The following is a 24424-nucleotide window of genomic DNA, read 5'->3' as shown; positions in this document are numbered from 1 at the left end:
CTGAGCAGGGCTGTCCAAGACAGGACATTTTGGAGGACTTTCATTCATAGGGTCGCCCCGAGTCGGAAGCGTCTTAGCGGCACTTGACGCGCCCGCGCAGTACTTATTCCTTCATTGCCAGCCACGAACAGCGTGCCTAGATTAGCGCTGCAGGGCCCCCGGGCAGCTGCCCCGCTGGGAGCGAGGCCGGCCAGCTGCCTGGGCTCCCCCAGCCCTGCGCTGCGGGCCGGGTGCTCGCCGGCTTGAGGGCGGCTGGGAGCGGGAGCGGGCGCGGGTGGTGCGCCTGGGCGGCGGGTGCGGCGGGTGCGGGGCGGAGGCGCTGGGGGCCCCGGGCGCCGAGCTAACGGGCTGTCTCTTGTGCCTTGCAGTGAGCGCGCTGGAGGAGGCGGCGGCGGCGGCAGCGGCGCGGCGCCGGCCATGGCGGAGGGGCTGCCGGGGGCGCGCGCCGGGGAGGCCGCCTGGGAGATCGACGTGGAGAGCCTGGAGGAGCCGCCGCCGCCGCCGGGCCCCGGAGGCGAGGAGGAGCTGGCGGCGGGCGGCGGGGCGGCGGCGCGGCCGGGGCCTCCTGCCCCCCGAGGCGGGCCGGGCGCGGAGCCGTCGGCGCGCAAGCTGAGCCGCACGCCCAAGTGCGCGCGGTGCCGCAACCACGGCGTGGTGTCCTGCCTCAAGGGCCACAAGCGCTTCTGCCGCTGGCGGGACTGCCAGTGCGCCAACTGCCTGCTGGTGGTGGAGAGGCAGCGCGTCATGGCCGCCCAGGTGGCCCTCCGCAGGCAGCAGGCCACCGAGGTGAGCCCCGGCACGCCCCCACTCCCAGCCCGCCCCCTTGGCCTGCCACTGTCCAGGATCGGGCAGCCAAGGTGCCCGGAGAGCTTCCCTGCAGGCCTGTCCCTGGATGCCATTGGGCAGTCTTTGCACCCGAAATGCATTCTGCACGAACCGTGGGCCTTTTATGCGCGACGTTTCCCCTCCGCCTCCCTGCCCGTGGCTTCGGGGCTCCCTTTGGATTAGGCGTGCCTTTTCTCTCCCCCCTCCCCGTTTTGCCCGTGTTCTCCAGTTGCTGTTTTAGCCAGAATCTGGACAATTCTGGCAAAACGCTGGGGGAGAGAGAGGTGATCTCTGAGGGGCGGGAAAGGCATGTCTATTTAAAAGGAGCCTTCAAAGCAGTAGGCAGGGGTGACCTTGGGAAAACATCCCTGCATAAAAGGCCTCAGTTATTTGGTCCGCTGTAGGTGATGCTATTCCAGCCTTTGTAACAGGATTGTTGGGCGAAGGGCGTTAGCTGCTGGGGTGCTTGGATTTAAACAATTAATTTGGATCTGGTACCATTATTCACACCTTAATGTGAAAGGCGCTTTGAAACGGGCTTCTTTCAGGTTTCTGAATTGCCTGATGCCCTGCAGGAATTTACAATCTCATGTTAACCTTTCTGCATTTTACCATTCAAATGGGATTTTGGCCCAAGAGGGCTGATTTGACAATCCTGCACACATTTACAGGGTAGTAAATCCCAATGCACTTTAGAAGAACTCAGGATCCTGCTTTCCTAGTCAGATGCTGTCTTGGTTGGTTGCAAAAGTGAATCCAGACAAAGGTTATGAAACTGCCATTTCCCTACCTCTGTTCCCTTTAGAATATTCTCAGGATTTTTTTTATCAGGTCTCAGCAGTTTCCCCTCTGCACCCTTCCCTATATATAAAAGATGTAAATCCTGTTCTAATGTTATGCCTGCTAGAGGATTTCTCTACAGTGCAGTGTCTGACCATAAATGAAGCAGGTGCTTATATATTTGCCTGCTGAAGAGTTTTTATTTTTTAAAAGATGCTATATAATAGCGAAAATGAATATTTCTAAAGTGTAAAATTCAATGTTCCCCAGTCCCCTAGGACTGCTGCAATCTATTCCCTAACATTGAATCTAAACATATTCGACACATTTCTACAAAGATGTTTAGATTCTATGTTTACAATCCTAATGATTTAAATGACAGGGTACAACATATGTTTGAATCTTTTGTATTTATATGAATGGAACTTTAAATAGCTGTTGGAGCTTTCATTTGTGTTAGGAAGTTTCCCTTTCCAACATGCTTAGCATCACAGCTCCACATCTAGGCCCTAAACATTCTTTATTAAAAGGAAGTCCAATTAAAATCAGAAGGGTTTCCTAGTAATGCATTTAGGACCCATGAATGGGGATTGTTCATGCTTAAATTAGGAAAATTGAGAGAAACAGAGTGCTCCTAGCAGGTATTGAACACAAGGCCACTTTGTCTGTTGCAGTTTTTTCTCTCCAAGGCTGTTACATCGAATAAGTAGTTTTATTTAAGAATGTTTAAATTAGGACAGATCTGTCTTATTTTTTAAGACTCCTCATGCATGGACTAGGAAAAGGAGCTGTCTGAGTCTTTATATTCTAAGAATATCAGAGCGTAATTTTTTTTCCATTAAATGAAGAAATGAATTGTGAAGCCACCTCTGACTTGTGACAAACCTTTCTTTGTTAGGATAAGAAGGGGCTGACAGGGAAGCAAGCTAACTTTGAACGCAAGACAGTGTACCAGAGGCATGTCCGAACGCCCAGTTTGCTGGCCAAAAGTATTTTAGAAGGTAATACACTTGGACACTTTGACTCTTCCATCTTCTAGGCATTTTGACTTTGATGAAGAGGATAATGATTTAGTGAAACGTCTACACTACTGGCACTTGCCTGCATTATTTTGAACAATGTATAAGGGTATGCGTTTGTTTTTTTAATCATTAAAATTTTAATTCATTTAATTTGTCAGCACAGGCTTGCTTTAAATTGGTTGTAGTGGAAAACACATTTCTGGCTGCAGCTCCTTGTTTTCACTCCAACCTGGATGACATTTTGAGGGATTGTATCCCTTATCCAAGGGATCCTATCTGCAAAATTTCAGAGAGGAGAGAAATGATATGTTTTATAGGTAATTAAAATTCTCAGAGTGGGCTGAAGTCCCAACAAGCTAGTCAGAATTGCGCAATGGAAAGACATATGGCGCCCTAAGAACATGGGCAGAGTTATATATGGAGCAGTGAGTTGCCTGTGGCACCCCTAAAAAGGCAGGCAAAGTTGTAGAGGGAACATCTTTTGGGCTTGGCTCCTACGTAGCAGGCAGTCATAGTTGCTTGTCTTTCATTGTGCACAAAGGCACATTGTGAATGTTTGGTGCAAATTACTTGTTACTGCTAAGTAGAAATCACTTGAATAAAGTGCAGTTCAAGTACTCACAGGCAGCCCATTCCTGAAGGGGGGGTGGGGTGGATACATGGTGGCTGGGAGCGGAGAAAATAAAACAATTTAAATTGTAAAATGGGGGAAATGCCCCCATAGAATTCAGTGAGGCTAAGCCACCAAAAAGGTGGCATAGCAACGCTGCAACTTGAGGGGGTGTTCCTGGGGTGAAAGGGATTAGGATGCTGCCTAAATGCAGCTCCATCCCCTGAAAGGCCTTCTCACATGCCAGTGTGGGCTCCCACTTCTGGGATTTTGCTTCCAGCATGGCTGTGCCGACGGCAGAGCCCCGCACAGTGAGGTGGTTTACTGGTGCCAGCATGAATGTCCCCCCTCCATGCCAGCGTAAGTGCCCCTTATCCAGGGATAAATGGGCAATTACGTTGGTGCAGGGTCATGCCAGCTCCTATGCCGATTTGCCTCCCCTTCAGGATTGCACTCAAAGTCATTGTATGTGTGCTTCAATCCACACAAAATTAATGTGCTCAATTCCATTGGGGTTTAAGCACCTCAATCTGTGTTGGATCATGGCCATGCGTATTAACTTTGCTTAAAAAATCCTTGGGAGTTGGTTCCATGGAAAGTGCATCTTGCAATTAGGTCAAAAGATAAAATTGCATTTGAATCACAGAAAGTGTCAGAATGCACTAGGAATTTCTCAAATAAAATGGTACGTGTTTTATTACTCATTTAAGAAATGTCTTATATTGCCAGAAGAAAACCTGGAACCTGCTTACTTTTATCTGAAGACATAAAAGTTGTTTAACATCTGAATAAAAATACTGGAATGACTGAAGTTCATAATCCAAAGTTAAAATCAGAGTAAAATTGGGAAATTAATTAATAATTCATGCAATCGTATTTCCTATGACTATGTATGGGTGTGAAAGCTGGACAGTGAAGGAAGCTGATAGGAAGAAAATAGATTCCTTTGAAATGTGGTGTTGGAGGAGAGTGTTACGGATTCCGTGGACTGCCAAAAAAACAAATCAGTGGGTTATAGATCAAATCAAGCCTGAACTGACCCTAGAAGCTAAAATGACTAAACTGAGGCTATCGTATTTTGGTCACATCATGAGACGACAAGAGTCACGGAAAAGACAGTCATGCTAGGAAAAGTTGAGGGCAGCAGGAAAAGAGAAAGACCCAACAAGAGATGGACTGACTCAAAGAAGGAAGCCACAGCCCTCAGTTTGCAAGATCTGAGCAAGGCTGTCAAAGATAGGACATTTTGGAGGACTTTCATTCATAGGGTTGCCATGAGTCAGAAGCGACTTGACGGCACTTAACACACACAAAATTGGGAAAAAATATGGAAAAAACTAGTAAGTGGAACTAGCAACTTCTAATTAACACCAAAATGAACCAACAAAACCACCCTCCCTGCAAATGAATACAAGAAAATAGGTTTCTATTTGATTTGAAAAGCATCTTGCTTCCATTAACTGATTACATTAAATATCTATAGCAACTCAGTAACAAAGGATGCTTTGAGGATGGTGAATAAAAAAAATAAAAACTAAGAATGTTTATGGGGGAATCTAAATGTATTGATTCTTATGAAAAAGAAAACCAGGTTGTTTGAAAAAAAAATACCATCCATAGTCTCCCTTTTACATTTGCTTAAACTTTGAAATTGACCACATATATTTTCAGATATACTTTTCTTACCAATGTGCTAAAACAATGAAGGTGAAAAACAATTCCTATTACAGACCAATGGCAAAAGCTGTTTGATTTTAAATGTATCTGGATGGCCAACTTAAGTGTGCATTTTAGGATGCAATCCTATGCCCGTATTTTTGGGAAAAATCCCATCAGTGGGATTTATTTCTGAGTGTGCATACATTCATAGGCCTGGAGTATAGGTGCAATTGCCTTTTGTCCAAACGTTAAGGGGAGATGTTTTATTAGCACCAGCAGCAAAACTGATCTAGCTTTCTATGCAATCTCTAAGCTTGTAGGAAAGTACCAATAGAAAAACTTCCATGAGAAATTAGGCTCATTAGTCATGTAGAATTAAAATAATTAGTAACAATAAAAGAACAATTCACAGGGCAATTTGCTTTTAATTATCCACAGAAAGATCATTTATAGTATACCAAAATAGCCTGAAGGTTATATTCCAACTTTTCTATTATTGCAATCCTATGTTTTCTGAATGGTAATTGTGTTTAGTTACCAAACCACTTAGAAGAAGCTGAGCAAGTTAAAATGATGAAGACTAGGTCTGGAAAATGTATACATTCCCAAATTTCTTTCTCTCATTTGCCTGTCCTTTTCTTTTCTTTTTGTATTGCTGCTGTTGTCTTTATGTTCATAGTATTACATGTTTAGAGACTAGAAATCTATTAGCTACAGGTACAGTTAGCTTTGGCAGTGATATTATGCATTGCTCAACAAAGAATCAGAACCTGTATTGCAAAACCTCCTATTTATGGGTTTCTTATGGGATAAATGGTTGAAGAGGACATTACAAAGGGGTAATGGTAAGGGGATCACTAAGCATGTGTGATTTGAACTTAGTTTCTGCACACGGTGTGTAATGTTGGGAAGAATTTTTTTGCACTTTCTCCTGTGGTGAGATGTGTGAAATCCAGCTGCAAAGACAAGTTGTTCATCTTATTTTATTTATACTTCAAATTTCTATTTCTAATTTCTTATTTCTTGCTTATTATGCATGAGTATTGTCTTGGATGGTAAGGAGTGTAAATCACTTTTATAGAGTCTTCTTCCATTTCCCTGTAAAGTCTGAAGCCACTTTTGTATGCTTTATAATATAAATAACAGTGACTTCAGTGGGAACTGAGGCACCAATACAGCTCCCACGCAGCAAATACTGCCAAAGTAGCTTACTACTTCCTTTATAACCCAGGGTTTGTATGCAAATGACCAATTTTATTTTGGGCTTTCCCCCCACCAGGTTATCGTCCCATTGCAGCAGATCCCTACCTTGGAGGGAATTCACCCTTGCCTCCTCCTGTGAGTGACAGGATGAGAAAAAGGCGGGCTTTTGCTGACAAAGAACTGGAGAATATCATGCTTGAAAGGGAGTACAAGGAAAGAGAAATGATGGAAGCTACCCAAGCTGCTGCCTTTTTTCTGCCTAACCATATGGGGCATGGGTCTGAATACAACTCTTACAAAACTGCCTTTAGCCCTAAACAGACTGAAGCTTCCAATAAGGAGTTTTGCAACTTCTTGCCAACCTGCCTGGATCTAACAATGCAGTATTCAGGTTCAGGGAATATGGAACTGATTTCATCAAATGTGAGTGTAGCTACCACCTATAGGCAGTACCCTTTGCCCTCCAGGTTTCTGGTATGGCCAAAGTGTGGTCCCCTGAATGATGCCCTTCTCTATCAACAGTGCCTTCTAAATGCTACCTCAGTCCAAGCCCTCAAACCCGGGGCAGTCTGGGATTCCAAGGCTTCAAAAGGTCAGGATTGTCCAAACTCTGAATGTGGCATAATGTCATCAAAAACTGAAAACTCATTCCTACTTCCTCATGTGCGAGAAATTCAACCATCTCAAAATGAACTCCAGCAGGTCCCCCAGGAGAATCGTGAGAGATCAGCCTTCTCACCTCCTATGAGGACTTTCTCATACATCTCTGAAAAGGATTCTCTGGCTGCTCAGGAACACTCCCTCAGCAAGATCAACAAAGAAAGTAACTTACCTCCACCGCTGAAATGTAGCCCATTCCATTCATTATTCCAGCAGGCGTTACATAACAAAACAGGGCCTGAATTAAAGACAACGCTTGATGAGGAATCCAAAAAGTACAGAGAATATACCCTCAAAGAGAACCAAAAATACAAATTTACCATAGACAAATATGCAAAAGACATTTTGGGGACCAAACAAGTTATAACAAAACTGTCGACAAATGAACCCCTGTCATTTTCAGTTGAATCCATTCTCAAACGACCTTCTTCGATGGTCACCAGTGTTACCCAATAGTTAGATAATGTGATCCTTAAATTACCCATATTAGTGAATTTGCACTTAAGGACATAATCCTAACCATATTTACCAAGAACTAACTTCATTTTGATTTTGTGGAAATTACTTTTAAATAAACATTTAGGATTGGGATGCATATAATTTTATGCTGCAGTCTAAAACTTACTTACATGGATAGAAGCTACATTTATTTTGCTGGAATTTATTTCTAAGAAAAGTGGTTTAGGATTTCTGCTAAAGTTGCCAGCAAGTCTGGAGAACAATTGTCCTGTCCCTTTAATAGAAGTTTAATAGGATGTGATTTGCTAGGTGATGTTATTAATCTCCATGCTGTGAAAAACTTCAGCTGGCCATTTCTACACATGAAGCATCTATTAAAGGGACAAGATAGTTGTCTGTTGACAACCCCTAGTTACCACTGAGGATTGTTCAACTAACCTCAGATTTCCATTCAGTTAATCTATTTTAGAGCAGATACCCTTTCTTAAATGGCTTGTAGACTGGTTGTTCTCACAGTCATCATCCTCACCATTATTATTTATAAAGGCACCTACAATATATTTGGTGCTGTACAGAAATAAAAGAACATGTTTGAGCCTGCAGACTTGAGGTAAAAGAAGCAGGGGCTTAAGGGGAAAAGATGATTTCCATGTTCTTTATAAAGCGGATATTCTTCCTTTTCTCACCAAAATTTTGTACAAAAGAATTTGGGGTGTAAATGGTTGTTTACATAAATGCATGTTTTTGTTATGGAAATAAATATATTTTAAATTTTTGCAACTAAAACTGACTTGGCCATCTGTAATTTTCTTAATTTTATGTGGCTTGTCATAATAAAGTAAGGTCCACTTATTGCATCTATCTATTAATTGTAACAAAAGTAGATTATCACTGTGTTCCTTTGTGTAAGTTCTGTTTTTCCCTCTGCGCTATCCTGTGATTGATATTCACCTCTTCTCTTCTGAGCAAGAATGACTTTGATCACAATCTAGCACAAAGTCAGTTTAAGCCCATTGAAATAAGTGGGCTCAAGTGCACTTAAATGTTTTATATTGCAGTTTCTATGTACATCGCAAGGAGGTAAATTTCACATTTTTGATGGCAATATTCAGTGAACATATCTCTAAAACATGCAAACAAATTTCTAGCCTTTATGTTTGTCTCACATGGTGACTTCTGTACTGGCTAGCTTAGAAAAGTCCATGTCTTCTTGCATGCCATCTTCAAATTTAGTCTGGAAGAAGTACAAAAAAACTCAAGATATGCATGCTGGTTATCTGTGTTCTAGTTGTCTTGGCTATGCAGGTCTGTCTATATCCTATATAGGCAGTGGACAAACAACACCAATATTGTGCTGTTCCTAACTGTGTGTATAAAGTGCCGTCAAGTCGCAGCCGACTTAGGGCAACCCCTTTTGGGGTTTTCATGGCAAGAGGTGGTTTGCCAGTGCCTTCCTCCGCACAGCAACCCTGGTATTCCTTGGTGGTCTCCCATCCAAATACTAACCAGGGCTGACCCTGCTTAGACTCTGAGATCTGACGAGTTCAGGCTTGCCTGGGCCATCCAGGTCAGGGCTAACTGTTCCTAACTAGCGTTTTTGAAATAGTAGGCTAAGAACAGGGAACAAGTAGAGCCTGAGCATATAGCAATGGTAGTCCAGAAAGTGCAACAACCAGTGGTGGACCTACATTTTTGGGAACCTGAAGCTTGACCCTTCGCATCCAGCAACAATAGGGCAACATCCAACGAGGTCCAAAGGGCCTTGCTGCCCTTGCAAGGACCTCAAAGCCGAGAACAGGGTGGTGGGGTGGAGTCCTTTAAAATGGACCATACAGCGAGCCTCTTCCCACCAGCAACGAGGTCTGGGTAACCACTGTTATCATCTTCAGTGGGGTTGTTCCATGGCAGATGTAATGGTTCATTCATTCTCTAATAGAGAGGTAGAAGGTCATCAGAGCAGGCTTGTTAGGGTAAAGAGGTGAAAATCTGATTTTTGGTGTTAAATTGCACAAGTGAGACGAGTGCAGCCTGAATTGAGAATTCAGATGTCTTTTTATGGTTCCAATTGGCTCTGGCTTAAGAGCTGAGTTATAGAACTATTAAGCCATGCACCAACAAAAGATTCGAGGATCCAGCTGTCAAAATGTAGGCTATGAATAGATTCTGGTGAGCTCAGTGAGCCCATTCAACTAGGGTTTTGGGCGCTGCAAGCCCCCAAGAAAATTTTGAAATTTGACTGATTACAGGGATATTTTTGAGGCCATATGAAATGGGTATTAGAGCATATTCTAAGGTCAATATTAAGTACTTCAACCAATTGCCTTATGATTCTATCACTAAAACAGCCTTATTTTAATAACAAAAATTCCACTGATTTTGTTGAGAAATTCACTCATTTAAAAAAAGGTGCTTCAGGATCCCTCCGGGATTAGGGGCCCTGAAGGTTAAGTTTCACTAGTTTCGTAGTAGATCTGCCACTGGCGACAACTGTGCAAAAGCCACACCAGACTGACATTTCTTTCTGTCAGTACCAGTATTGACTGGTATCGATTGGAGCTGGTAGGGCAGAGGCAGGACAGTGAATGAGAGACAGAATCAACAGTAAGCAGAGCCAGTTAATTTGGGTTTTATCCCATCCTATCTTCCAGCCCTTTAGAAGACATTCTAGAAACAGTTGTCCAATTGCATAAAAGGTCCCTTTTGATCCCTATGGAGGTGTTGACCTAATGCAACCTCTCCTTTTGACATTATAACAAGGAATACCCAATGCAGGGAAGAAATCTTGCCATTAGCCCCCTTTCCTAATACCCACTACTCAACACACTAGTCAGAAAACACTGCAGGTCTTCATTTGATCCAAACCCCTAGCTTAAGAACACATTTTTCATGTTGTAAAATAGCACAAAGCAAGGAGGCCTTTGGCCACATGCAGAAATGAAAGGCATTCCTTCTGTAATTAACTACACACAGCCTGCCCAAACCCTGGCCATGTCAGCACTTACCATTTGCGGCGCCGGCTTCCGCGGGCTTTCCTTGCATGTTCCCACTGCAACTCACCCGAAGGATTCCGAGGACGTCTCCAGAGCGCAATTTCGCCACGTTAAGTGCATCCGCTTATACGGCGAATTAAAAAAATAAAACGTCCTCCACACCCGGTGCCTAACAGTGGGAACATGCAAACTGTGTTCGATCCATTTCCTGCTGCCAGCCCACTTCCTGCTGCCAGCCAACCCCCGCACTCCCCCCGCCTCCCTTACTCATGCTGGACCAATCGCTGTCCTTGCTTGGAGAAGCCGACTGGGCATGCGTGGGAGCGTGTCCGTCTGGGCTTATCAAAAGCAGCAGACAAAGGCGGCGCGGTGGGAACAGAAATTTAAACTCGTCTTGGATGCTTTCGTACTGGACGCGTGTAAATAGCAAGGTAAGTTGCTGGTGCATTCAAGGGCCAGATTAAGCGCTGCTTTTCAAAAAAGACTCAGTAGTCCCACACCTTTCTTTTCAGGAGGTACCATTTTTCAGCTTTGCAGATAAAATTATTGCTGAGTATCTTTCATTTATCATTAATGGTACAATCTGCTGCATGTTTAACGAGATGTAAATCCTTTTATACTGAACAAAATTTACCTTTTAGATACTGTATACAAGATTGCAACCTGAAAAAAGTTTGGTTTTCTTTAGGCATGGAAGTTTATGTTGGGAAGAAGGAAGCTCAAGCCTTTCCCCTTAAGTATACATTAAGTTCAACAACTGTGTTATGGAAGAAATTGCCTTTCATATAAAGTCCTCCTTCAACTTCTCAGAACCAGAGAAAAGGCTGAACAGTATTTTTTCTTCTCCACTAACAGATGCTTCTCTCTTTATTCTACAACAGCAAAATTTTCACTGTGAGACACACACCTGTGTGACTCCTACTTTACTGGCTTTCCCCTTACTTACAGAAATGGCTCCCTCTTCATTGGTTGAAGGGAGAGAGGGAAGTGGGCATGTGTAAAAATAAATTCTGGATTCATTCCATGGGGTGGAGTTGGAGGCTTTAAAGAGAGAATACACTAGCTAATTGGGGCTTTGGTAGCCATAAAATTTCTCTGAGAGAGTCCCTGTGTGGCCAATATTTTTCTTCCTCTTGTTTGCAGTGCTAATTTAAACAAAAAACAGAGACTGTCTTAGCAGACAGCCACCCACCCCATGGACTTCCTGGTGAAGCCAGGAAGTAGGCAGCCAGGGACTGGGTGCAGCAGCCTGGGTTGGTGGAACACTGCCCCATTCACCCTAACGGAGCAGCTTCTACTGTTCAGAATCTGCCCCTTCCCACACACACATTGCAAGTTTAGTGCTAAAAGCCCCAAAGCCAGCCAAAGATGGGAAACAATCTATCTGAACAGGCCCCTTGTCAAAATGTTACTTTTTGCTCTACCCATGCTAGCTTATAACTGACGGGAAAGGTCAAAAGAGTAACAATGAGAGAATTTTTTTCCCAAATGAAAAAGTAATTCTAAGCACAATGCCTATATTTTTTTTCCTTTCCAAATCTAATGAGTGAGAGAGAGAGCAGTGTTGACAAGCAATACTGTTCAGGGGTGGGATGATTGCTAGGGCTGTTGATTCGGTTCATCCCAAACTGAAAATCAGCCGAATTTCCCCCGATTCGGCTGTTTTTTGGCTCGGGACAACCAAACTCAAAAAAGGCGGGAAACGGGGGAGCCGAATTCGCCGACTTTGGGGGTTCGGCAAATAAATTCGGCAGATTCGCCCCCCCTGCGCCTTTATGGGGCTTCCATGAAGGCACGGGGGGGGGGGGCTTTAAACAGGTCTGCGCCTCCCGGCAGGGAGGCACACATCTGTTCCACCCCCCCTTTAAACAGATCTGCACCTCCCCGCTGGGAGGTGCAGATCTGTTTAAAGGGCCCCCCGCGCAGAGAGAGCAGAGGGGCTTCAGCCCCCCGCCCACCTTCCCGGGACTCCCGGGAAGGCAGGGGGGGTTGTTATGCCCCTCTGCGCTCTCTGCGCAGGCAGCGCAGAGGGGTTTAAAGACCCCCTGCCCCCCTTCCCAGGAGTCCCGGGAAGGCGGGCGGGAGTTGTCAAGCCCCTCTGCGCTCTCTGTGCAGAGAGCGCAGAGGGGTTTAAAGACCCCAGCCCCCCTTCCTGAGAGTCTCGGGAAGGCGGGCGGGGGGTTGTCAAGCCCCTCTGTGCTTTCTGCGCAGAGAGCCCAGAGGGGCTTAAAGACCCCCTGCCCCCCTTCCCGGGACTCTTGGGAAGGCGCGCGGGGGGCCCTTTAAACAGGTTTGTGCCTCCTGTTCCACCCCCTCATTTAAACAAGTTTGAGCCTCCCGGCCAGGAGGCACAGATCTGTTCCACCCCCCCTTTAAAGAGGTGTGATCCTCCCGGCCGGGAGGCGCAGGTCTGTTCCACCCCCCCTTTAAACAGATCTGTGCCTCCTGGCTGGAAGGCACAGATCTGTTCCACCCACCCCCTCTCTCTCTCGTAATTGTCCTGGTTAGAAATCAGAACTATAATTCCACTTTCAATCACTGTCTTCCAAGGGAGGGGCAAACAATTTGAAATGAAAGGCTTACTTCAGAATTGCATTTGCTTTAGTAAGCTAGCATCTTTGGACACTATCGAGAGTCTCTGTAGGAAAGGAACATGGTCCTGATGTTTTCAATGTAACTTTTTAAAAGCATATATTTTAACATCCATGTTGTGAGATCAATGCAAATGTCATTTAAAAATAACTTGACAAGTGTGCAACTTTATTGCTGCCATGAACATCCCAATGCATTCCAAAAGCTGATCAGCCAGCCCTACTTATGCCAGATTCTTACTTTTTGTAATTGGATATGCACACTGAAATTGAAAACTTGCTTGCAAAATTAACTCATTTAGACATATTGTGCTGATTTTAATCATTTTCCTGCATATTTACTCTACATAATTTGTATATTTTCTCAATACAATCTTTTTCACATCAGTGGACTAACCTTTAATGCAGTTTTCATTAATGTCTCTGTTATGTACACATTCTTTCAATCCTCTTTGCTTTTACGAACACATTCTCTCTGCTTGTAACATTATTTAAATGTATTTATTTAGCAGATTTTATGGCTCTTCTTCAAAGCCCTGCTTGATGCAGCTTATAATAAAAATAATAAATTATCAACATAAAACCAACAATCCATTAAAATAAGATACAAAACTAATCCAGTAACATAAAAGAAGCATAAAACAATCCATAAAATACCTCAGACCAGAAGCAAGCAATAAAGCAGCTGGAAAGATAAACCCTTAAATAAAAGCCTGGGTTAAAAACAATGTTTTGGCCTGGTGTCTGAATGATAGTAAGCCTCAATGGGAAGGGCATTTTAAAGATAAGGTGCCATTACAGAAAATGCTCTGTCTCTAGTCACCACTCACCTCACTGCTGAAGGTGAGGGCATATAGAGCATGGCTTGGAAGGTAGATCTTAACAGGCAGGTTGGATGGTACAAGAGGAGACTGTCTTCGAGATACCTTGGCCTCAAGCCATTTAGAGCCTTAGAATTGTGCCTGGATACAGATGGGTAACCTGTGCTGATCTTTCAGCACAAGGATGATATGATGCCTGTGACCAATCCCTGATAACAGCCTGGCCACTTCTCTTTGGATCAGCTGAAGTTACTGGGCCATTCTCAAAGACAGCCCCATGTAGAGTACATTAAAATAATCTACCATGGATGTGATCAGGACATGGAACATGAGCATACAGTTTGCATGATTTAGGGATTGTGTGTGTGTTAAGTGCCATGAAGTCGCTTCCAACTCATGGCGACCCTATGAATGAAAGTCCTCCAAAATGTCCTATCTTTGACAGCCTTGCTCAGAGCTTGCAAATTGAAGGCTGTGGCTTCCTTTATTGAGTCAATCCATCTCTTGTGGGGTCTTCCTCTTTTCCTGCTGCCCTCAACTTTTCCTAACATGACTGTCTTTTCCTGGTGACTCTGGTTGTCTCATGACGTCACCAAAATACGATAGCCTCAGTTTAGTCATTTTAGCTTCTAGGGTCAGTTCAGGCTTGATTTGATCTATAACCCACTGATTTTTTTTGGCAGTCCACGGAATCCGTAACACTCTTCTCCAACACCACATTTCAAAGGAATCTATTTTCTTCCTATCAGCTTTCTTCACTGTCCAGCTTTCACACCCATACATAGTAATAGGGAATACGATGGCATGAATTGAAGGCTGTGGCTTCCTTTATTGAGTCAATCCATCTCTTGTTGGGTCTTCCTCTTTTTCTGCTGCCCTCAGCTTTTCCTAACATGACTGTCTTTTCCAGTGACTCTTGTCGTCTCATGACGTGACCAAAATACGATAGCCTCAGTTTAGTCATTTTAGCTTCTAGGGTCAGTTCAGGCTTGATTTGATCTATAACCCACTGATTTGTTTTTTTGGCAGTCCACGGAATCCGTAACACTCTCCTCCAACACCACATTTCAAAGAAATCTATTTTCTTCCTATCAGCTTTCTTCACTGTCCAGCTTTCACACCCATACATAGTAATAGGGAATACGATGGCATGAATTAATCTAGTCTTGGTGGCCAGTGACACATCCTTACAATTCAAAATATTCTCTAGCTCCTTCATGGCTGCCCTTCCCAGTCTCAATCTCCTTCTGATTTCTTGGCTGCAGTCTCCCTTTTGGTTGATGGTGGAGCCAAGGAATAGAAAGTCTTGAACAATTTCAATTTCCTCATTGTCAAGCTTAAAGTCCTGTAGTCATTACTTTTGTTTTCTTAATGTTCAGCTGTAGTCCTGCTTTGGCACTTTCTCTTTTAACTTTCAGCAGTAGTCGTTTCAAATCTTCACTATTTTCTGCCAATAATGTAGTGTCATCAGTATATCTCAAATTATTAATGTTCCTCCCTCCAATTTTCACTCCACCTTCCTCTAAATCTAATCCAGCTTTCCTAATGATATGTTCTGCATATAGATTGAAGAGATAGGGAGATAAAATACATCCTGTCTGACATCTTTGCCAACTGGAAACCATTCCGTTTCTCCATATTCTGTTCTACCTGTGGCCTCTTGTCCAGAGTACAGATTGCGCATCAAAACGATCAGATGTAGTGGCACACCCATTTCCTTTAAAACCAGCCATAGCTTTTCATGATCCACACAGTCAAAAGCTTTGCTGTAATCTATGAAACACAAGCTGATTTTCTTCTGAAATTCTCTCATATGCTCCAGTAACCAGCGTATATTTGCAATATGATCTCTAGTGCCTCTTCCTTTTCTGAAACCAACTTGAACATCAGGCATTTCTCGTTCCATATATGGTAACAGCCTTTGCTGTAAGATTTTGAGCATCACTAAACTTACATGAGAAATTAATGCGATGGTCCGATAGTTGCTGCAATCTTTGATGTCTCCTTTCTTGAGAATTGGAATGTAAATGGATTGTTTCCATTCCGTGGGCCATTGTTTTGTTTTCCATATCTGTTGGCATATTCTTGTCAAGATTTTGATGGACTCGTTTCTGTGGCTTGGAATAGCTCTATTGATATCCCATCTGCTCCTGATGATTTGTTTAGGGATTACTGGCATGATAATAATTATTAGCATATTCTAAGTAGCATTCAGATTTTCTTGGAACTTAATTTGGAATAGTTGGAATAGGGCTGTGAAATTTTAATTTTAAAGCCATTTTCATGTCATTTTGTTATTATATTTGTTTTCATTCTCACTATTTCCATTGTAGCATCCCTTCCATGGACTTACTCAGTAGCCTTACACTGTCATCCTAAAAACAGTGTTACACTCTTTTAAGTCCACCAAAGTCAATGGAGCTACTTGCAAGGGTAATAATACAGTCTACTAAATAGGGTTATCATATGGATCGCTGAGACAATATATCTGAAGTGCTATGTATTCTTTCAAGAGCTTTATACTAAACAACAAAAATGATGGTGCACTATGAACATCACAATGGCTGCTCTCAGTACAGTGGCTGGACTATTACCAGACTTCCACTTCAAAGCGGATTTATTCTAAAGTGAGTGTTGTGACCAGATATACCACTCAAAAAGTCCATAAATAAAGTCCAATCCATGTCAATAAACAAGAGAAACTCACAGAATGATACTAGTGCAGGATACAGATGATGGGTTAGCTTGACACTGAAAACAGACCTACAAGAAGCCTTGCATAAAATATGTCTGCTCACAAGATATAATAGACAATTTTATGCCAAAAATTGGGCTAGAGGATTATGAAAGTGCAGCATCTGCCTTATCTGAGGCACTTACAACTAGAGGTTATCCTAACACTGTAATAGAAAGGGCAAAAAGCAGGATTAGTGAGGTGGATAAGGACATACTGTTTTTGGACAGAGCAAAACCAGATGACAATAAATTAACTTCATCATTTCAGTATATTCCTCTTACCATGGGTATAAAGAGAATAATTTATAAACATTGGCATCTAGTGAGAAACATACCTGGTTGTAATCTTCTACCTAGGCTAGGCTTCAGAAAAACAAGATCTCGGAAGGATCAGTTAGTTCATACAGATATGACACATTCTGGACCGACTTCTAGGCTGAAGGGCCATTTTAAACGTAGTGGATGTTTAGCCTGTCCTTTTGCTTTACCCATGAAAAAGTTTACATATCTCAACATGGGTTTTTGTTTCAAACTAACATCATTCAGTAATTGCAACCCTAAAAATGTTATTTACATAATTCAATGTTCATGTAATCTTCTTTATGTAGGAAGGACATCTCAACATTTGAAGTACAGAATAGGAGAGCATAGATCCAGAATCAGGAATGGAGTTTTAGAGGCACTTTTAGTTCAGCACTACAGAGACCTGAGGCACTCGGACACAGATGTACAATTTTTTGCAATATCGCGATTTAAACAGAAACTTTATGAGAGACAAGACGTTGAAAAAGTCTTATTACAGCAAGAAGCAAGGTTTATTTTCTTGTTTAAAACAGTAATACCTAATGGTCTGAATACCTCATTGGACCTTATATGCTTTTTGTAGTATAGCTTTAAGGGAGTTCTCTAACATAATGGCACACACCTGTGGACTCTGGCATTATCTTTTGAATGTTTTACCGCAACGTTTCTATTGAATCAGGCATGCCTGGTTGGGATGGAAAGGTTGCTAAAAAGCACCCCCATATCACTGGTATGTAAGTTTATGTTTGTGTATTTTGAATGCTATTTTGTTATTTTGCTGTGTTATTTTGATAGGTTATGGCACTAAGTGCTCTTTGAGCTTTGGATGTGTCTACTTCCAGAGGAATGGGAAATACATGCTGAATTGACTTTGAACAGCAGTGCAGAAATAAAAGCAACTGAAGAAAGAGCAATGAAATGGGACTTTACTGGAAGCCCTTCTCGCTTATCTAATCTATTTATGGAAGACTGTGTGCTTGTGTTATTTAAGAAATATTTTCATTGTGCTTGGTTTTTGGCATGCTGATATGGTAGACATTTCATTCAATTGTTGCCATTTATTCTTGATTGGTCAGACATAATTTTTAGACCTTTATATAGAATTGTGTGTGTTTCCAGTATTCTGTTTTGTCTATTTTTGTATGTCTGATTTCATTATTATTGTTGAATGATAAAGACTTTTCATAGTATAGGATGGTAATTTGGACATTATTTGGTCATAGTGCTGCTTTGTTTTTCCTGTTATCCAGTTCAGCACGAGCTTGTTAATTGTTAACCTCTAGGACGGCACTAGCTGGAGATCTCCTGCTATTACAACTGATCTCCAGCTGATAGAAATCAGTTCACCTGGAGAAAATGGCAACTTTGGTGATTGGACTCTATGGCATTGAAGTCCCTCCCAAAACCCCACCCTCCTCAGGCTCCGCCCCCAAAATATCTTGCTGGTGGTGAAGAGAGACCTGGCAACTCTACCCGGCAAGCTTCTATAGCAGAGTGGGTATTTAAACCTGGGTCTCCCAGATCCTTGTCTGACATTCTTGTTGGTTTTCAAGCCCAATTCAAGGTGCTGCCATTGACTTTTAATGTCTTAAACATCTTGGGTCCTCAAACGTACCTGAAGGATTGGTTCCACCAATATCTGGCTGCCGGAGCTTTGAGATCATTTCTGTAGAAATCTGCCTTATTTGAAAGTTGCTGATTTAAGAAAGCAAATCCAAAGCATCTCATGGTGAAGGGAAAAAATAGCTGCTAGGGGGTCAGGGGAAGAGAAAATGGTTGCCATGTGGGTGGGACTGGGAAAATCCAAACTTTCCCACCCATATTCAGGCTTTGCAGTGATTTCCTCCCAAACTTTGCTGCAAATCAGGGTTAGAAAAGACCAGAGAAAAGCCAGGGAAATCCCCAGGAACTGCAGAAATGCACCTCAATGCTGTGGGGAAGCAGGGGGCAGGGGGGTGGAACCCAAACTTTCCAACAGCATTGAAATTGGAGCAAATAACCTGTGTGGAAATGCCATGCTATTCCCCCCTTGAATAAACACTGTTGGAAACAGCCCATATTATTTTCTAGTATTGTCTCAGATAAATGCATAGCTAGGCCCCACAACAGCAGCTCTTTTCTACTTTTTCAGCACTGCATCATAAACTACTTTTTTAATTTAGAAGAAATTCCAAAGCAGTTTGTGATGAAGGGGTGTGGTACTCTACACCACTGGGGGGGACCCTTGTTGGTCTGTAATGACTTAAAGCATAGTGACAAAATTCCTGCTCTTAAGTTGTGCTTCAATAGCTGTTTTTCAAGTTATTTCATTGTTCATGTTTCGAAGTGTGTCCCATTAGGAAGAGCAGTCTGTTGCTAGGCGGACAAGGCCACACTATATTAAAAGAGAAATCCAGTTTATTTCTGGATACAATTCAAGCTGCTGGTTTTGACCTTCAAAGCCTTCTTTGGTTTGGGACCAACATGGACTGCCTAATCCCTTATGAACCTGCATGACTGCTACTATCAGCTTTGTGCCCCTGCTTTGGATGCTCCCACCTTCTTAGATTAGACCAGTGGCAACCTAGCAGAGGGCCTTCTTGGTTATGGCACCAAAGCTCTGGAACACTCTCCCCAGGAAGATTTGTCTGCCCCCTTCTGTTGCCATCTTCTGCCAGTGGGTGAAAACTTTTTTGTTTTGTTTGGCATTCCCTCAATGATCCTCATTCCTAAACAATGTTTTTAATGTTTTGTTTGTATTTTAACTCTGTTTTTAAAATTGTTTTAATTATGTGTATTTGGTAGGGGGCGTGATTTTAATGGTTTTAAGGGAAATTTTGTCATGTTTATTTTAAATTGTCAGCTGCCTTGGTGGCCCTTGTAAGGACAGAAAGGCAGGATACAGATTCTGCATATAAATGAAATAAGTTATGGAACACAAACATTAAAGTGTTAGCTGACTCAGAACAGGACAGCCATCCCCGAGCCACCTTGTAATATCCTTTCCTTTATCATTTGTGAGACAATTGGGTCAAAAACTGCTTGCATATTTTCCTTTATACCAACTCAAGGAAAAAGCTAAAGAATTTATTTGGGGAAAAAAGCTGGAAATTGAGGGAGGGGGTCTTGCTGTATTTCTGAGAAGGCATAGCACCTAGATGTTCCCCTTGTAGCCTTGAGCCTAGATGAGGGAGTGGCTACATTTGTAATTTGAATATGAAAAGGAATTACTAAGGCTGCAGCGCAGTGTACTTGACTAGCATCATTTGATCCCAGAAGAGTTTCAGAAATAAGTAGTTTTTTTAAGTAGTCATCCAGTTTAGTCCCATATGTATAATAAAACCTTTAACAAACTATTTTAATTATAACTGATTTAGTCATGTGTGTGTTTATTTCTGTTTATGTTTTTGTATATACTTGAGTTACTTTCCTTTATATCAGAGGGATTAATTTCTCAGTGTTAATTTCTTTATATCAGAGGGATTAATTTCCCTTTCTGGGTGTGGGGGGAATCACCTCAAACAGCTAATTCTGCCTCTGCTCCTCCTTTGCTCCATTCAAATATTTCATGTGGTTTAAAAATTCCCAACTGCTAATTCCATTCTTTTCTTAAAGCATTTTGTGAATCCATTTATTGCTCATGAAAAAGAAAGATTAATAGCTTGAGTCAGGCATAATGCAGGAAAACACTAGATAGGTTTCCTCAGGCAGCTCAGCCTGAGCTGCTGCATTTCCTTGGATTTCAGCCTTGGCCCTCTTCGTGAGAAGGGGCTGCCAAAGGCATCCAACTGTGTGATAGTTTGGACATGTGAACTCCTGGAAAGGAAAGATGAAGCTCAGCCAACCTCAAGCATTGAGAGGTCGTGACTCAGACCAACCCCCTACCACTACAAAATAGGCCTGCTAATGATCATGGGATTTTAAACAAACCCATACTTTCTAACAATTGCTGTCTTCTGCTTGGCTATTTTCAGGACTCTCAAATATTTCTTAATTGGAAAATTCTTGACCCAGTCATCCCCCTCCCACTTTCTGGCAATGTGTGTACTTTAAAAAATAATCACAGAACCATATATTTTATATCCGCAGAAGTGAAATGCCTGCTATCTAATGTGTGTAGGAAGGGTCTTCAGGGTACCTTTAAGAAGGAAAATGTACCCCGCATAGATTGCACCCTGTGCAGGAGATCCCTGTCAATGGAAGCTAGACAACCCACTGAAAAGCTGATGAGTGACTTATGTACCAAAATCAAGTTCTTTATTTGTTGCCATATAGATTAATGACACCCATCTATTTAAATGGAAGACAAATAAAGAGGTGCAATACAAGACATAACTGAGATGGGGGCAGAACTCTGCAAAATCAAAGATAGAAACAAGTCTTGCAGACACTTTACCGCAGAGTGCCATGTGAATTAAAAAACATTAGTGCAGTGGTTCTTAACCTTTAATCCACTAAAGGTAAAGGTAAAGGTCCCCTGTGCAAGCACTGGGTCATTCCTGACCCACGGGGTGACGTCACATCCTGACATTTACAAGGCAGACTTTGTTTGCGGGGTGGTTTGCCAGTGCCTTCCCCAGTCGTCTTCCCTTTACCCCCAGCAAGCTGGGTACTTAATCCACTACTGCCCACCAAACATGCAACATTATTATTGAATACCCCAACATTATTATTGAAGTAAGACAAGGCAATTTTCTTTACATAGGTATATGTATGATGTATACATATAACAGGCAGATCTCCAGCATACATTCAATGATACTCTTACGCCTGATGACCATCGGCCAACATTTTAATATTAGGTTTGATTCCTATTTCTTGTATGTAACTTCTTTAGGGGCCTGGAGGAGACATCTGGGGTCAGAAATTTATCCTTAGGGCATAGTGACCGGTATAAAATTACTTTCCTCCACAGAGGCAGAAGGGGCTGCCTAAAAGCCCAAATGTCTCCCACCTGCCCCAAATGTCTGAATGATCTGTTGTTAAGGAAGGTGGAGAGTTACCGAAAACCAAGCAAACCTTTATTTATCTCACATTTTGCTCTGCAACATTGCCCTCCTGGGTTCTCTTGTTGAAATGGAGCCCATCTTTTGTGTACCCTTGAAATGCATTCGAACTGACACACAGACATTGTGGTTCTTGGAGTTACGCATGAGTTTTCCATCCCTCAGAGATGACCTCACGCCCAGCCCTTGCAATGTCCGGGTCTTCCCGATGCTATTAAAAGCCAATTCTTCGATCTCCCCTGATATCAGCCCTGGTTAAATCATCCTCATCTTCAAAGTGTGGGACAGGGGAGCTGGGGGGAGGGTGATGTTTTTCTCACAGTAAGCACTACAGCCAATTACAAAGCAGTGTTTCAAGGGGCGGGTACTCAAATGCTTCCTGATTTTTGTCTCCCACCCAGAGTTCTTTCTAAGCCAACATTTGATTCACATAATAATGAGTTTTAAAACAATGCTTGGGTTCCCCCCCCCCCCCATCCTTTTAAAGAGCTCCATTCTGGGAAATTGTTTTTAAAATGGCACTTGGGTTTCCACCAGGGGGAGAGAGGAACTGGACTTTTTCCTCACAGTAAGCACTACAACCAATTACAAAGAAGCATTTTCAAGGGGCGGTGACTCAGATGCTTCCGGCTATAGCTCGTGATTTTGCTAGTGCATAGCATTTTTTGGATTCACTACAGAAAAGTGTGGGTCGAGCAAGCATCAAACTCCAGGTAAAACTCCCATGCATTAAAGACCTAGGATTGCCAATAGGCATGTCAGCCCTATAAACCACACTGCTAATTTCCCTCAGATGCAGGAAAACCTTGTTCTTGGCCCATACATTAGTTTATGGGCATAAAATACTAGTGACTAGAAGCCTGGGTTCCCGGCACTTACCGGGAGCTCCGTTTGCTGGCCCAGACTGGAAAGGGAGACTGGAGCGAAGGAGGTCGGGGAGCCTGGGCAGCAATAAGCAGGGCTGGCGTGCAGCTTTCCGAGCTGCCTGGTTCCTTGTCTTCTTCAGGTGCAGCTGCAACTGGGCTGAGCCAATCAGCTCCCAGCCAATCAGCTCCCAGCCAATCAAACAAACCTACAGGGAGCAAGCTCCGTTGGTGGGGTGGGGGTTGGCTGGAAGGAGGAGGAAGCAGAGTTTTCACTCTGGTCCTCCTGTCCAGCATAAAAGGGAGCCTGTCCCCCGCTTGAACCTCAGTTCATCTCCGGACTTGCAAGGAGACAGAGGCGGCTGGGAAGGAGGCTCCAAGGATGAGCAGCAGAAGGAGATCGGCAGCGAGGCCCAGGAGCGGAAGAGAGCGGCAGTGGGGACCAGGAGAGGAGGAGAGCGGGCAGAAGGCCCCTGGGTGGCTGGAGACCGCCGGGGGTCACTTGAGAGGCTCCACTGAGGGTGGTAGTGTCCTTCCCCCCCATATTGAGCTGAGCTAAATCACTAAGGGGCAAGCTGAAATCACTGCCTATGAAGGTAGGCTGGGCTGAAATCACTTCACCGCTGCCTCATTCTGTCCTAGCCACAGAAGAGAGATGGAGCATACCTCCCTAAAGGAGGAGTGCACCTCTGGGGGCCCCACTCCACACTCCCTCATACCAGGGGTCGGGCTGGGGCCCCTCGGAGGTTATGGGCCAGTTTGGCAGCTGGCCAATGGAGAGCTGGCCAGCCTGCTGAGAGGCCCAGGAGGCCACCTATACTTCCCTCCCAGGTGCATGGATAGAGATATGAAAATAAGTGTCTTGTAAATCCAAAACAATGAATCAATTATTTAATTTAAGTAAGGACAAAACAGAAAACAAGGTAACCAATTTAAATTTCTAACTTTAACAAACATATTTAAATTTTGTAGGCCTAAGAGGTCTATAACAGTAACCTGTTCAACAAACCTCTTTTGCAGCAAGACCTGTAACTTGGGTTCCAGCACCAGAAAAGTGTTGTCAATTGCAGAGGTTTCAGCCAGACAAGGAGGAGGCTCTATAAATGCCAATCTATACCCCCCCCCCAATAATTAACAACCCAGTTGCCGGATGTTATTGCCTGCCACTCAGAGAGAAAGGGGGACAAACTGTCCAAAAAAATCTGTAGTGGCATAACTATTATCACTTGCTAGTCAGAAAGAGTTCTTTTGACTCTGCTGAGGATCTTTGGAAGGTTGCTGTTGGAAACCCAACCCGGGCTTATGTCCCCCTCTACATGCCCGTTGTGGGGGAGGTAGCAAAAAAGACCTCCAAGGAGAATATGGATGGTACTATTGTGAACACATGAAACTGCCTTATAGGGTTGTGAATATCAGGCTTCTGGTTTACCGAACGCCAGAACCTGGGGGTCTCCCCAAAGCTGAATAGGTGATTCCTGAAAAGGCCGAATATTTATTCAGCTTTTTCTGGTTTGGCTATTCACCTTTGCTCAGAGCATGGCTCTGTGCTTTCTCCCCCTTTTCTGTCTTTAATTACTGGTTTTGTTAGGGCCCCATAGTTGGGGCCCTTTTGAAATGGGGATCATGTAATCAGAGCCAACTCGGTCTGACCAACCTTTCAGTGGATTGATCTGGATCAAGCATAAGGGTTTTTTAAAAGATGAGGCTCACCAAGTACCGTCCGAAGGGATATACCCTCAAAATAAAAACAGCCAGCTTCAACAGCTGCTGACCACTAGGCTTCGAAAGGAGATTTCTTCACCCACGTGGATGAGCAATCTCCTTCAGACAGCCCCAGTGGTCGAGACTTTGGCTGGCTCTGATCTCACCCCCCCCCCATGAAAACCTGCTTTCAAACTGAAAGTCACCCTGAGTAGA

At 43.3% G+C, this 24424-nt stretch overlaps 1 protein-coding gene across 1 annotated transcript; it reads left to right on the top strand.

Moving 5' to 3' along the window:
• Nucleotides 1–417: 417 nt before the first annotated feature.
• DMRT2 (doublesex and mab-3 related transcription factor 2) lies at nt 418–7258 on the top strand. Its single transcript, XM_056848644.1, has 3 exons — nt 418–786; nt 2504–2606; nt 6176–7258. Exons 1-3 carry the CDS (start codon nt 418–420, stop codon nt 7213–7215), a joined length of 1512 nt encoding a protein of 503 aa, XP_056704622.1. The 3' UTR covers nt 7216–7258.
• Nucleotides 7259–24424: the final 17166 nt, after the last annotated feature.

Source organism: Euleptes europaea, chromosome 4, assembly GCF_029931775.1.
Source record: "Euleptes europaea isolate rEulEur1 chromosome 4, rEulEur1.hap1, whole genome shotgun sequence".
Classification (NCBI taxonomy): Eukaryota; Metazoa; Chordata; class Lepidosauria; order Squamata; family Sphaerodactylidae; genus Euleptes; species Euleptes europaea.
The sequence above is the reverse complement of the archived record's forward strand: the minus strand, read 5'-3'. Positions and strand labels throughout refer to the sequence as shown.